At 45.1% G+C, this 15640-nt stretch overlaps 1 protein-coding gene across 2 annotated transcripts in view; it reads right to left on the bottom strand.

Moving 5' to 3' along the window:
- Positions 1-440: 440 nt before the first annotated feature.
- LOC119396074 (scoloptoxin SSD976-like) overlaps positions 441-15640 on the bottom strand; it is a 119172-nt gene continuing 103972 nt past the window's right edge. The window contains exons 1-7 of one of the 2 annotated variants that reach the window (XM_037663153.2): positions 13535-13618; positions 11254-11626; positions 8072-8159; positions 6804-6949; positions 3169-3260; positions 1933-2048; positions 442-682 (exon numbers count right to left, since the gene is read on the bottom strand). In XM_037663153.2, the coding sequence (XP_037519081.1) occupies positions 624-682; positions 1933-2048; positions 3169-3260; positions 6804-6949; positions 8072-8159; positions 11254-11626; positions 13535-13545 (885 nt within the window). In that variant the 5' untranslated portion in view covers positions 13546-13618 and the 3' untranslated portion in view covers positions 442-623. Of the gene's footprint in view, positions 683-1932; positions 2049-3168; positions 3261-6803; positions 6950-8071; positions 8160-11253; positions 11627-13534; positions 13619-15640 lie in introns of those variants that run through there. The other variant, XM_037663151.2, reaches the window with a different exon arrangement.

Consider the following 15640-nt stretch of genomic DNA (forward strand, 5'->3'; position numbering starts at 1 on the left):
CAAGTGTACGGTAGCACCAACGATGAAAACAAAGGATCGATGCAAACGTTGATTTCGGGCGAAATGATAGCTTTCACAAGCTTTATTGATCGCTCGCTGCTCACAAGGAGAAATGGCATTCGGAGAAAAATGTGCCTGGAGTTTTTCGTACATTGAAAATATAACCGTTAAACTTTGAAGCATGGGAACCTGGGCAAGTTGGTAGGACATAATTGACAATAAGGACAGCGCAAGAGACAAGGACTGACGAAGAAAACACCACACAGCGCTGACTTTCAACCATGATTTATTAGGGGAGCGTTCTAGATATATATGTGAGAAAGGTGAACATGAGTAGAACGGTGCAGTTAACAACCACTGCGATATAATACCAACGAAAACTTGTTGATTTAGCAGGAAGCCAGTAAACAGTCTTTTGCGCTGTTCTCATTTTCAATTAAAACCGTTAAAAGTTATTTGCAAAGCGGGCTCCCCAGCTTGTAGACTTGTAAATGGAGCCGGAAAACACATTCAAATGTAGTCGATCGTTATCGAACGCCTATAACATGAAACAGTGTATTCACATTTCGAAATTTTTCTGTGCCTCGTCTCGCGAGAAATGATGTCGCTAGGGCTGAGGAGGTTCATGGTGCGCGCCTTGGAGGTGCTGGGGGAGCAGGCGGACAACTCAGAGGCTGGCGTCCTGAGAAAGACAAAAAGAAAGTAAATTAGAAACGCAAACGCGCTTGAAACAGACACCTTTTCTGGATTGTGCGTGCACATTCTCATGAAAATGTCTTTTAAAAGATATGTTTGGTACATACGAATCTGAAGAAAATGCACCTGAAGCTGGCCCGAATAAGGTTATGAAGTCACTAATAAACCTTCCTTAATATTTGTAGTATTGCAGTGTTTATGTGCGTCTCATCATTGTATATATGTTAGGGGTGTGCGAATACTGAATTTTAGAACCGAATCGAATACGAATTGAATAGCGATGACACCGAATAGAATACGAATCGAATACTATTCGAATAGTTTTCGAATAGTAAGGCAATCATTTTCAAAGAAGCCCTAGAATGGTAATGTAAAGTTTTTCGTTTACTGGTAGACATCCGATTCACAGAAAGTTACTGGAGTTTCATTACGTTTATGTAACAGTATCCTCTGACGCCGCATGTACTACTTTGCTTTTGCATCCAAGGTCATCCTATGCGGCTGCCAAGGACGTATGCCACCCAAACGTTGGGTTCTTACCTGCTACATTGTAATCGGTGCAGTCACGTGGAGAGGGGGGGGGGGGATGAAATACGTCGCATGTCTGAGCACTCGCGGCATTGTTACTTCTATTCGCTTTTCTGGCGAAACGTAATCGAACTAGGTTTCCAGGCTGGAAGATCGCACGCGCAGTGCAGCTATTTCCGCTGTTTGGCCACTTAACTCCTTCGGGACGATTAATCTAAGGTAATCGGCAGCAATCACACCTTTCATAATAATATTAGTATCTGGGGTTTAACGTCCCAAAACCACGATTTGATTATGAGAGACGCCGTAGTGGAGGGCTCCGGAAATTTCGACCACCTGGGGTTCTTTAACGTGCATCTAAATCTGAGTACACGGGCCTCAAACATTTTCGTCTATCGAAAATCAAGCCGCGGCCGGGATTCGATCCTGCGACCTTCGGGTGAGCAGTCGAGCGCCCATAACCACTCACCACATAATCACACCTTTCACCTTGGACGAAACACCGCAATTTAACGCCACCATTCATAAACTTAAGCACAACGCTCAAAGAAAGTGCCGCCGTAATCCTGGAGGTCGTAGCAATCTTCGTTTATTTGAAGAGTGTGGCCAACGCAAGCAACAGATTCTGTAGTTGCGAATGGAGCGATGTCTGTTTATAGCTGTGTGCCAGCGAGATCTGGTTATCTTTGAGTGCCACTATATACTCACCGCAAAGTGCCATTTCCTGAGAGCCCTGGCCCTGCACGGACGTGCACTGCGTGCCTTGGGGACATTGGGAGCAAGGCCAGCCTTCCCTGTACACCGGTTGCCTCAGCATGTTTCCTCTGTAAAGACACATGCATAAAACCCATAAAATAATTGTTACGGGTTTCCTTGAACGTGCGCTGATCGCGAAAGAACTTTTGCTGTAGTAAAACGTGGCCTTACAGCCGCGGGTCGGACGGAAGTTAGTATCGAGAAATGGCATAACAATGTTACCGCGGTTACTGACGAAGTAAATGTGTATTAAATAAAGCGCTTTAGAACCCTTGCGTATTCCTCGGAGTGCTCAAGAGACTCGTGAAGGCCGTAAAACACATGTCTCTCTCTTCTTTCTCTTTTTGCTTTTCCGCGTTTACTTGGTCATAAAACACAAGAACTTTCTCAGCAAAAAAAAAAGAACACTGTTAAGCTCGCATACTTGTAAGCGAAAAAATCCGGAATGAAGTGCTAAGCAGGGTGAAAAGAGCAAACTGCAGAGTTACAATGGCGGAATATGCTGTTCACGAAGAGGTCGGCGCAAATCCGTGAATGCGCAGCGTTACGGCATACCACCGTTACCTTTCCTGCGCTTTCCCAGCACGTTGCTCAGTCTTTCTCTTTTTCACCATTACTCAAACAATGCGTATTGAGAGCGGGAGGACGTACGTGACAGGCATGCCTGATACACCGAACTTGACTGAGTAAATTAGCGAAGGAATGAAAACTGTTGCGGAAGAGAAGCTGCATACAGAGGCCATGTTGTCCCGTTGCTGTTACCGTGAAGACGTTAACGGCTATGACGTCAAGCAAAAATTGAATTCTTTTTTCCTCATTGGCCGAAGAGTAGAAAAGCAACGTAACCGTCACAGTATACAATGACAGAGGCGAACACAGCTGTCGGTCTTCTAAAGTGTAATCTACGTATGTAATGCACCGACTTTTTATGCATGAGTCACGTGAGATTCCAGCGTAATTGCTGGTGCCCGTAAACATTCGTAATTGTGCTCAATCATTCGCGTCGTGCGAGCAATCTCATGAGAGCAATCTAAAGCAGTGGATAAGTTCCCATACAACCAGCTGCGTCCTGCGCAGAGTGATTAGACGAGTTTAACCGCTTTGCCCGCGAAACTCGGTCACAGTAAAAAAAAAAAAAAAAGCAAACAGACAGACAAGCACGCTCGTCAATACTGGCTATATTCTCACCCAGGTTCGTAGTTGCAGACCATGTAGCGTCCGCCTAGCTGTGGGCAGTCGGTGGCACCGCAGCCCACTTTTGCAGTGCGTGACCAAGCCATCTGAGATAGTAAAAAAAAGACGAGGTATAGGAATGATGAAAAACGCCCCCATGCAAGAACGGTCTAGAAAACAGCACAGATGTTCACCATGGGCTTCTCAAATTTTATGAGCGCTGCGCATAACTATACCCGTGTATTAATTATTAAAGCGTTATTGCATGCTGAACGGGAGAAGCTATACCCTGTTGCAGTACCGATGGTGCATTGACGAGAACCAACTAGGTGTAAGCGATTTCCATTATGTCCCACATTTCGTGGCTTCTGTAATGCTTATACGGCGTTCTGGAGCAGCGATACCATGTAGAGCGTAGCGTGTGTTGGGAAAGTATGCACGGCATGTAAAAGTGCAGCACGCAAATGATTTACGCTGTTCTGAACTGTCATAGAAGGCGTACAAATGCTAATGGGAATTCGAAAAGTGGGGCTGAAAAACACGTGAAGCAATGAGAAGACAAAAAATTAAGAAATCCGCGTCTCCTTTGTCACCTGTGGCGGTTTTTCTTTTTGTTCACTACTTCGAATTTCCCTAGCCCCAACAAATTCGTTTATGCGGATAACACGACCTCACGGACTTCGCATGGAGCGTTTTTATTATACAGGGTGATTCTTTTAGAACTGACCTATTTCATTGAGCTGTAGTTTTGTTTCAAATTGTACGATTTTAATGCGGGTTTCGGCAAAAGATTAAGGAATGCTGAAAATTTATTTGACGCTCCCGTTTTTTTTATGTGGAACGCCAAAAAAGGAATAAGAACTAACGGAAACCGCGAAATTCCTCGAAATTCAATACAGGAGGGTCTGCATACTGTTGAAATCCGAACAGTTGAAGTCAGAATGCCTACTGAAGGGTGAGTGCTTATAAACGTTTATAACTTTTATAACCTTTACAAACCTTTACTAGTCACGTTTGGCATGCCGCACGGCAATCAGAGTTTTTGACAACGTTCAATAGGCGGAAGCTATCCCTTTTGCATTGCATTTCGCGGTTTTCGTTATTTCTGATGCATTATTTATTTTCGGCCTTGCACATAAAAAAAAGAAAATGGGACGAGGCATTAAACAATGATCCTTCCTAAATGTTTTGCCACGAACCTCCTTAAAATCGGATACTTTTTTAACAAAATTACAGCCCAATGAAATAGGTCAGTTCTAAAAGAATCGCCCTGTGGAATTTAGGACGCGACTAGCGGAGTCCCGTATGGTACAGAATGAGGTATTGCGGAGCTCAACATTTTAGGAGGGTGGTTCGAGTCCGAAACAATTTGTATGCAACCTGAGCTCTGCACTGTGCGTCATGCGAGAGACGCGCACCTAGTCAACCTTCATTAATGCTTTTACATCACGATGACCTGGCGCTCTTTGGCCATCAAATGACCCTTGCGCCAATATACATCACATATCATCAAGGCTTTTACATCGGAAGCTGTTATAAGATCAGAAGAGCAGCCAATTTTGATGCCGCAATTGTCTGCCGTCACCGGTATCCGTAACCGCTATCGTGCGAAATAAGCAAAAAAAATGAAACTTGAAAAAAAAAAAACGTTATCCAGGACCAAATGCGATTTCAACCCGGGCCCTCTGCGTGGGAGTCGAATATTCTACCACAGAGCCACGACGGTGCTTGGAACTCCTCCGCGAAATGGCCCTATACAGGCGTCATGTTGGGCAAGCAATCGCGTTACCATATGTGCTATACCGTGGTATAAGAGCAAACACCCAGGCGTCTCACAATGCGAACTGTGCAACCAGTGGGCCGTTTAATGCGTCCAAACCAGTAGTAGTAGTAGTAGTAGTAGTAGTAGTAGTAGTAGTAGTAGTAGTAGTAGTAGTAGTAGTAGTAGTAGTAGTAGTAGTAGTAGTAGTAGTAGTAGTAGTAGTAGTAGTAGTAGTAGTAGTAGTAGTAGTAGTAGTAGTAGTAGTAGTAGTAGTAGTAGTAGTAGTAGTAGTAGTAGTAGTAGTAGTAGTAGTAGTAGAAGAAGAAGAAGAAGAAGAAGAAGAAGAAGAAGAAGAAGAAGAAGACCCTAGAAGCTGTGGCTCATACCCACACTGGAGGATTGGCCAAGAACCGGTTAGATTTTAAAGGCAAATTTGACATTGAAGTTCTAACTTTGTTTATTTAATAGGGAAGAAGTATAAATGAATTAGAATTAAGATTCTAATAATAATATTAATACAGAATATAACTGAGGCAATAAAACCGATAACAAAGGGCTCAGCCGCGATTCTTCATCGTCATCAGCCACAGCACAAGCGCACATAATGCCTTACAGATGTGTAGTGGGTATCACGCTTCTCCGCAGAATGACGAATAATGGCATAGTGGGTGCTTCCCAACTTCACAAAAAATCATGACAATTTATGGTGTAGTAAGTACCTTGCAAGTGTACCTGTATTAGTAGCCCCAAGGGAGTTTACAAGGCCTAGAAAGGCCGCTCTTCTAGCTTTCGCTGCGACTGTGCTGGGTGTTCGGCGCAGGCCTGGCGATCTTTTGCCAGTGTTACCTCGCTATATTTGAATTAAAGTCGAAGTCGAAGCTTACCGCGTGATGCAGCAAGCGGTGCATTTTAAACGCGGAAACTTTCACGGAGAAATTGGGCAATTAGGAGGGAAGTATGTACACCATGCACTGTGTCTTCCTGAAAAACGAGGCCGCTTCCAGGAACGTTAGGCGTCGTTAGCGAAAGCGCGTACCACAACCAGTGCAGGATAAAAAAAAATCACTTATTCCCTCCGCTTTCCACGTGTTCAGCTTCGTGCACAGATGATTACTGGGTTCTTTCGATAACACACTCCATGGCATGTGGAGCTTCCTGGTCATTAGGGAACCAATTGCAGTGCATTTTAGGGTCGCCTCACTAATTACCTAATGCGGAATTCTGATCAGAAAAGCTGAATAAGGGAACAGACTGCGCCTTCTTATAGTTCAGGTAATTAAGTTACTTGGTCTTTGTTGAGTTCACAACGCTTCCTGTGCCACCTTGTTGACGGCTGCGTGAAATAGCTTCTTTGTCAAATGCATTATTCGCAGCCGTAATAGTGAATTTGCTTAAGAAGTAAATAAAAATGCGAGAGTTACTACACTACTACTACTAATGAAATTATAATAATAATAACAATAACAATGGATTTTGGGGGTCTTACGTCTCAAAATCACGATACAATTATGAGAGACGCCGTAGTGGTGGGCTCCCCAAAATTCTACCACATGAGGTTCTTTAACGGACCTCTAGCATATCGCCTCTGTTAGAATGCAGCAGCCGCGGCCGGGATTCGATCCTGCGACCATAACCACCATAACCACTATACAACCATGACGGGTTAACGATACACATAAAGAGTAAAATAAAAGAAACGGGAAACAGGCTTGCGAACAGCGGAGAGGAAAGCAGGGTAGAGAAATAGCTGGAAATTTATAAATTTCTATCTATTACATAAGTATACTTAAACAATGGCCAGATGCTTGCTCATCGTGGCATTATATGCATCGCATACATTCATTACATTACGGACTGCATTCTGCTCGTTCAATCCGCATTGTCTCACCTGCGTAAAGTGTCCGTTTCGGGGAGAGAAGTTGAAGCGGCCGACGATGTCGCTGCTCGTGCTCCGGTGTTCATCCCACCAGGACCTGATGGCCTGCTCCCAGTTGCCCCCGGGTGCCAGGAACAGGTTTTGGCCGATGTATCCCCCTTAAAGTGTGATTATCTTCGTCAGGCAATGAACGAATGCGCTATTCAAGTTGTGACTTTTGTCTTAACCATTTATCGTTGGAGAGCCGACCGCTCATGCCAGGGATCTCAGACTCACCTCAGCTGGCGGGCCTAAGTCGCGAAATTTAGTCCCACAAGCACCAATTGGGCGGGGGGGGGGAGGTGTTTGAACAAGACGCTGCCATTTGAAAAAACGCCTTACCCATATATCTCTTATATTCGTCATTTCTGAAGGAGATTTGGAGTTAAGATTCGAGAAACACATTCATAAAGATACCCTAAATCACTAATATCAGCACGTCGATTCTCAAATATTAAGCTTTAACAGCGAAACTGTTCTTAGTCGAGGTTTCCGTGTCCGATGATGGCGTATCGCTGGTCACGTGGCCTCGAGGTGTGGCGAGAGTGGAAGTCGGTAAGAAAGAGAAGGGCTGCGCCGCGCGAAGATGGGTGAGGGCGAGGTTCGGTGGAAAAGGTGAACAAATTCGGCGGAAAGGCGCGCCAAGAGGGGGGAGGGGGAGTGCAGAGGCTCAGCGGAGAGGGTGAACCAGTGAGGGGCGCACGAAAGGTGGGTGAGGGTGAGCCTGACGAAGGAAGGCATCAACTTCGCTGTTTCGACGGTGCCCGCGAAGTGGAGCTGGCCGCATCTTTTTTGTTCCACGGTTAAGCTTCAACACAGAGTGACCGCATAGGGTGCCTCACGAAAAACAAATGCCTCAGTCCACCCTGTGCAGCTCATGACCATACTTATTAAGAAATGAAAAAAAAAAATGTTCTTAGGGGGGGGGGGGGGTGGACGGGACAGACATGTGCGGGCAAGGCCGCTGGCGAAAACCGCGTGTTTGATACCCCTGGCTTAAGCGTTGCTGGGGGCTCGGTATAACAATGTAGTCACCATGCAGAACAAATGGACAGCTGCCGTAATCTACAAACACGGGTGTCCCTCCTACACGGTTACTAAACATTAAATAAAAGACGAGCATAGAAATATCTAGCTTCTTACTGCCGTTTTGGGCAGAAAGAAACAAACACATGCGATTGCCAGTAAAAGCTACAGTATCTCGCAGTGGCCTGAATTGTAGTGCGCTCGAAAATACTTACTAACTTGGCCGCATCCAAAGCAGCCATGTTGGAAGCGGCAACTCTGTGAGTGGACTTGGGCGCGACTTGCTACTTCTCCGTCATACTCCTAAGAAATAGAAAAAATGAAAAAAAAATGCAGTAAAAGAGGGTTACGTATAGCCCCATTTCATTGGAAATGCCACGACATCTCAAACAACGAGCGTTAGGTCTACACAGACCGGGCAGTAGTGATGCAGAACTATCGATGGTACTTTGGACACAATCGATGCTTAAAAAAATACTATTGATAGCGCTGACAATAACAAATTTGATAGTGCTACCTACAGTATAAAATCAACCGCGCGAACACACTGCAGCATAAACTTGGATTCTCAAGTGTGTGATAGCAGGAGGAGCAGGCCGAAGAGAAGGACAGTTGACATGCTTGCGCTCTTTCACCAGAATTCTTGGCTGACACGTGATAATGAAGTCGAATTGTTCAGGTGTACCGGAAACGACATCGTTCAATTTGACGGTACTGTGCGGCTTCAAACTTATATTGCATTTTCAAAATAAAAATATCAAGAACTAGGTTTTTAACTGTAAGGTGGAAGCGGCTACTTTTTGAATATGAATTTATTGATGAACATGTTTCTGAATTTTCACTGCTGATATAATTTTTATTTCGCCAAAAAATTACTCACATATTAAGTAAACTGGGCGTTGCTGATTGTAGGCTATCACAAATTCTCTTTTGCAATATCGCCGGCCAGCAACAGCATAATTATTTACAGCGCTATTGATAGTAACGTCAGTAGTAATACTACCGACCATACTGTCGATTGCACTATCGATAACACTAGCGATAGGTTATCGACAGTAGTACTATCGATAGTTTCTTTACACTATCAATAGTTAAAAAAAATGAACTATCGATGCTATCGATAGTCGATATGCCGACAGTTTTGCATCGCTATCGGGCAGACTGATTTAAAAGATTCCGTTGCACGCAACTGAAGCACCCTTTCAAAGTCGAGGACGAGCTATGGCGTACACGCCGTCTTTCTTACAAGTGACCTACCGTACTCTAGAGAAGTGGCCGCAAGCACACAGTCCGTCATAGGCTGTAAAATTGAGATGCGTAGAAAATGCCACAGACTGCGGATAACGACTAAACACCCCTTGTTTCTTTAGTAACAATTTATTATCAGATATAATACCGACATTTGTCAATGGATTCCTGCTTTTATAAAAAGTGTGTTAATCAACTGACCTATTAACATATTAAAATTTAGCGAATTAAAAAATATTCCTTTAACGTGGACGAGGGAGCAGAAACATCAACATTTCCGGGACTACAAGGACGGCATGACAGCCAAACGGCTTCAGAGAAGACGAGCAACAATGCAAGAGATCGAAACAAGTAACAATATATAAATAAGTAGTACACCTTGTAAACGAATCAAGGTTTACTCCTTGATCGCACAGAAGAAACGCAGAACAAGACAAGATAAAATTCAAAAAAAAAAAAAGATCCGATAGGTGTTTAGGAAGCACCGCAATAGGAAACATAAATGCTTATGGTTTATCACAGGGGTCTCAAACAGGCGGCCCGCGGAGGTTTCACTAGCAGCCCGCAGCTACACACACACACACACACACACACACACACACACACACACACACACACACACACACACACACACACACACACACACACACACACACAAAAGTTTGATATCGCTAAATGGTGCTCCCATTATTTACTCGCCTAGTGCGATAAATAACGCTTTTAAGCTAATGAGACGGGACTTGTCTCAAGCACTCTTTTCGTAAGGCACCCCTTGCAGTCACCATACATATGTTGAAAAAAAAAACCGCGAAACAAAAGCTCTATATTGCAACATCAGGGTCCAGATTTAGGTCATATTGGAGATTAGTATCCATATGTTTCTAGAATCGTGACGCAAAATTCCCTTCAGAAATGATCCATAGATGATATAAGGGAAATACGTTCTTTCAAAGGACAGCGTTATGTAACATTTTGTTCACCCCCCCCCCTCCTTCGGTCTTATTAACCTTCTGCCCTGTCCCGGCTCTTGCTGGCCTAAATTTCATTACTGTGGCCCGCCAGCTGAGGTGAGTTTGAGACCCCTCGTTTACCATAACAGAAGGCACGCTGACGCAATTTCGAAGCCAGGCCACACCACACCGCCAGGTTGAACCACACTGCCAGGTTTTAAGGCAGGAGCTGTGCAAATGCATACCTCCAGCGCGGCGGTGCCGGAAAAACGTGGCGCCAGGAACGCACAAAAAATTTTAATTACTGGGTAAGAAACGCTATGCAATCATGCTCCTGTGAGGTATACGCTAAGTAACTGTTCTTCTGTAAATAACTGGCATTTATGCTTGATCGCGAAAATTCGAGACGGAAATAACGTATTGGCTTCTCTGCATATGAAATTTTATGTCCAGTGCGTCACAAAGCACGTCGCCGGCACTCTGTAATTGAGTTGCGATTTAACGGCAAATGCGAAAGAATACCGGAGGTATTACTTATAATTAGCCTCTGACCTACCTAAAAATGTCTTGGCGGCAAATGCGAAAAGAATACCAGTGGTATTAACTATAATTAGTCCTCTGGCTGCCTAAAAACGTTTCGATAGCCAACACATGTCTATGTCGACTAGTACTAGGCGGAATCATAGCCGGCGCTATGTGGCAGCACTTACCAGCAATGCCGTTACCACGCAAGTAAATACTGCACGCTTCACTGAAACGGCCGGCTTCCACAATGCTATAAGCAATGCTTACGCTTTGATACTCCTAATATTAAAGCCCTGAAACGGTGTGAAATCACACGCTTGTACATGGGATTGGATGGCACTTCGCTTAGGGGCTTCACCGTAATATTACACGCAATATTACATCGTCAAGAACAGGCATGCCTCACCTTTACCGCTGATTACCCTCAATAACGTGGACAGCCTCCATCAGCCAGCATTTGCAAACACTAGCGAACTGCTGTAGCAAATAGTGCTGGTATGATTCTGAGAGTGAATACTGCAGGCGTCACACAAACGGCAGCCTTCACATGATAATGAGCTGCATCACTGACTCAAGCCCACAGACTTCTATTTCATTTGACACTCCTAATGCGAGACGCGGAAGACCCGTGAGCTACTTCGCAGTAAAAACGAGGCATCCATTCTGACACCCACCAGGAGAAGCATGTCTGCCGCCGGCGCGAAACCACCCAGCTTTCCGGAGGCCAGCGTCTGCCTCAGCTCGTTGTGTAAGCGCGTGATGAAGACGACTTCGTCGGGTGAGACCGACTGCAGGAGAGTGCCGTTAAAGGTGCTCCAGAGTCCCGGTCGGATGAGGTTAAGCGTGACCGGGAAGGGCCATGCTCGGGTCATGATGAACCAGCGGTTCGGGGTGTGCGGTCGCGTCTGCGGGTCCCACCACGGAGGAGGCGGTGGCGGGAACTGGCTGTTCTGGGGCGGCGGTAGCTGCTGCGCCCATATCGTGCACATAGCGAGGCTTACCGCCGTGCCGAGGAACGCGGCGGCTCCCAGGGGCGTCGTGATGGACCTGAATTGGTGGAAGACGGTGGGATGTCGAACAAAAAGAATCCGTGAAAAACTAGAAAAGAATGGGACGACTTTTTCAAGCATGCGAAGCGACATGGTTCAATGGAAATAAAAAAAAATATATAGAATTCAATTGTTTTATATCGAGCCTTTATTTGAATCTGAAAACCCGTCCACTCTGGTAGAGGAATAGCCTTTAAAACGCTGGTTCGCGGCCTCCAGCTCGGCAAATCACTTTCCCGCACAATCTGGCAGTCCGCAACGCTCTTACGGTCACGTGCACGAAAACGTACTGAATTTTTTTTTTTTTGCCAACAATTTTCACTACACGACACTCAAAGGCTGCTGTTATTACGCGATTTGATGACATTGCACCGCAAGCCTCCAGTCTCGGGAAAGTTCTTTAGGTCCGCGGCCAACACATTAATTGCAAAGGCGGGCTTTTTCTTTTTTTTTCGTTTTCTCATTCGCGAAAACTTTCCCATCTTTCGTGTCTCCTGGTCCGCGGTTGCAAAAGTTAAATTGCAACGTTGTGCAGTTGTGCTGGACCACACGTGGGCATACATAAGCGTTCCCGCAACTGTAGATAACGTTGTTTACAATTTAATTTCGAGAGAACCATTCATTCTTTAATCTCTAGAAGGATGTCAGAGCAAATACAATTTCAGAGTCGGATAGGAAACTATAACATGGTAGCTTGGGCTAGTTGGCGACTCATTAGCGACATGTTTCTGCAGCGCAAATTGGAGGAGGACAGAAGAGGGGATGCGACCCATGCGCTGTGTTGTGCCCACAACCTCAGCGCATGCGTTGTGTGCTCTCCTCTGTCCTCGTCAAATTTGGGTTATGCAGTCATATAGATATTTACGCGATAGCGTTAAACAGCTCGTTTCAAAGAAATTCCGGTGTCGGCATCGTTGGTTGCGAGCGAAAAATCAGCGTTGTCCTTGAACAAAAAAATCGAGAACAATGCAAATAAAATAAATAAAAAAAAACTTTCGTTCGAGTGGGAATCGAAGCCTGGCTTCCTGCGTGGCAAGCAGGTGTTATACCACAGAGCCTCGCCATTGCTTGAAACAGCTTCAAAAAAAAACAATAATAATAACACTCTATGAATGCCTTGTAGTGGGAGGAGGCTGCTTCACGCATGTATGCACGTTTGATGCGCTAAAGACGGAAGACTCTCTGTTCTTTTCGTCTTCGTCTTTAGCGCTGCACCAATCATGCATGCATTCCAACTAACCGAACTTTTCATTTTAACGCATGTAATATTGCGTGGCAGAAGCGTAGAATCGCGCCAGGCGTCAAAACATGTCAATTGCGCAACGAGTGGTTGCTTTGAAGGCCCGCCCATTATAAAGCTCTCACACATATTAAACCATCATCAGCAGCAAAAGCATCAACAAAGTGAGCAGCTGCGTAGGTTCGCGTGTTGCCTTACGGACAAGTAGTGGGCCCTTCGCTGATTCGCAAAAGGAAGAATTATGGCGTACTGGGCACTCAACAACTGTACTTGCAGAAGGCATTCTAGGATAGTTTGAAACGGCCAATGTTACACGCACAGTCATTCGTTTCGTCACGGCACGGCATGCACGGAGAATTGAAGCGAGGCTAGCAATTGAGAAGGCGATGCGCACGGGGCCCGATTACGCTATCGCGTTGTATACTCTTGAAGGCGAAGCTCAAGCATCCTCCAAGTTTTTGAAACTGAAGCAGTGCGCAAATAAAGTGCACGTGACACGGTCCTTTCGCGGGGCACGGGTTCTCACTTCTTTATATTACGCTACGAGAAAGTTTCTTAACGGTCCAGCTAAATTTGTGTCTAAAAAATGTAACAGGCAATTTTCTATAACTCAAACCTGCCCACATTACTACCGATATTCTATTAGAAACGCGCAAAAACACTTACAATTTGGCCATTTTCGTGTCTTCAGGCTCCGTGATGCTCTATTCGCATTCACTGTTCAAAGCGTCGAAAAACCGATCCTAGCAAGGGTTTAAATACGTGTTTATTTTTATAGAAACGATAAGATGCCTGATGACACATGCGAACTCGCTCTCTCTTCTTTTTTTTTCTTCTTTCTGAACTTGTCATCAGATTGTCAGCATGAATCGACTATGTATGGTGTCTGCTACAAATTGTACAGCGATTAGGACAAATCTGACCGCATAGTCACAGTTGCCTGCGCTATCAATGCAGTGCCGGGAAATTGCACTCTACTGGCTCATGAAACATAACTGCCTCAATCTTATATTCTAAGTCGTCGATGCGCTTATCTCATCGTAAGAGAAACGAAGTTTAATACTGTAGGTCAGGATCAGCGGGACTTGTAGATGACAGCCGTATTTTCCTGGGGACTGGGAATAGTGGTGGAAAGGGTAACCGTGACAACGCCTATCGCATCCTTGCAGCCTGTGTTCAGTTGTCATGTCTTTGTCGTCAGCTGCTATGCACTATCAAACCTGCAGCTGCAGCACGGGTCGCACCGATAGATAGCCATGACAGTCGTCGAGACCGATTGGGCCTGCTCTGAACGCGTGTGCGATAGCACGCTATATTTTTGTTAGCATCATCATCATCAGCCTGTCTACGCCCACTGCAGAGCAAAAACATGAATACTCTTGTTATATTATTGCCTTATCAATAAAGAGCCAAAGAATAAAAGCCGTGTCGGTGACTCATGTAGGGCGCAGGGGTTTGCAAGTTTGGCAGTCACTGTGAATCATACGAAATTGAAAGAAGCCGAACATACTTCTATAGCGAGAAAGAGAGAGAGAAACATTTCAAGCCTTTCCATTTGGGAAAGGAGGGCAAGCAAAGGTTCACGTGTGCGTGCCCAGCCTATTCTCCTTTTAAATGCGAAGCATTTCTTAGCGAACTTCTGCGACTTTGAGCTTATCTATCTATCTATCTATCTAGCCGCCTACGGCATTGTGCTCTCCTGGTCGCTTGGTTCATCGAATGTGCACCAAAATTGGTATGGCATAACATGACTGTATGACGAACATAAATGACAAGTCATAACATGAAAATCGTGACACGCATGTCAGGTACAGCATGATTTACATGCTACGCTCATGGTGCGCTGGCGGCCGTTTCGCTAGTTCGATATACACCAAAATTGGTATCTTGCGACGTGACTGTGTGACGAACATATATAACACGAGATAACATGAAAATCATGACACGCATGTCATGTACAGCATTACTTACGTGGCACGCTCATGGGGCGCTGGCGGCAGTTTCGCTAGCTTGATCTACCCCGAAATTGGTATTGCGCGACGTGACTGTATGACGAACATAAAAACTCGAGTTAACATGAAAATCATGACACGCATGTCATGTACAGCATGACTTACGTGCCACGCTCATGGAGCGCTGGCGGCAGTTTCGCTAGCTTGATATACACCAAAATTGGTATCTTGTGACGTGACTGTGTAATGAACATAAATAACACGAGTTAACATGAAAATCATGACAAGCATGTCATGTACAGCATTACTTACGTGCTACGCTCATGGAGCGCTGGCGGCAATTTCGCTACCTTGATCTACCCAGAAATTCGTATTGCGCGACGTGACTGTGTCACGAACATAAAAACTCGAGTTAACATGAAAATCATGACACGCATGTCATGTACAGCATGACTTCCGTGCCCCGCTCATGGAGCGCTGGCGGCCGTTTCGCTAGCTCGATCTACCACGAAATTGGTATTGCGCGACGTAACTGTGTGACGAACATAAAAACACGAGTTGACATGACAATCATGACACGCATGTCATGTACAGCATGACTTACGTGCCACGCTCATGGGGCGCTGGTGGCGGTTTCGCTAGATTTATATACACCAAAATTGGTATCTTGTGACGTGACTGTGTAACGAACATAAATAACACGAGTTAACATGAAAATCATGACACGCATGTCATGTACAGCATGACTTACGTGCCACGCTCATGGGGCGCTGGCAGCGGTTTCGGTAGCTTGATCTACCCCGAAATTGGTATTGCGCGA

This window comes from Rhipicephalus sanguineus, chromosome 6, assembly GCF_013339695.2.
Source record: "Rhipicephalus sanguineus isolate Rsan-2018 chromosome 6, BIME_Rsan_1.4, whole genome shotgun sequence".
Lineage (NCBI taxonomy): Eukaryota > Metazoa > Arthropoda > Arachnida > Ixodida > Ixodidae > Rhipicephalus > Rhipicephalus sanguineus.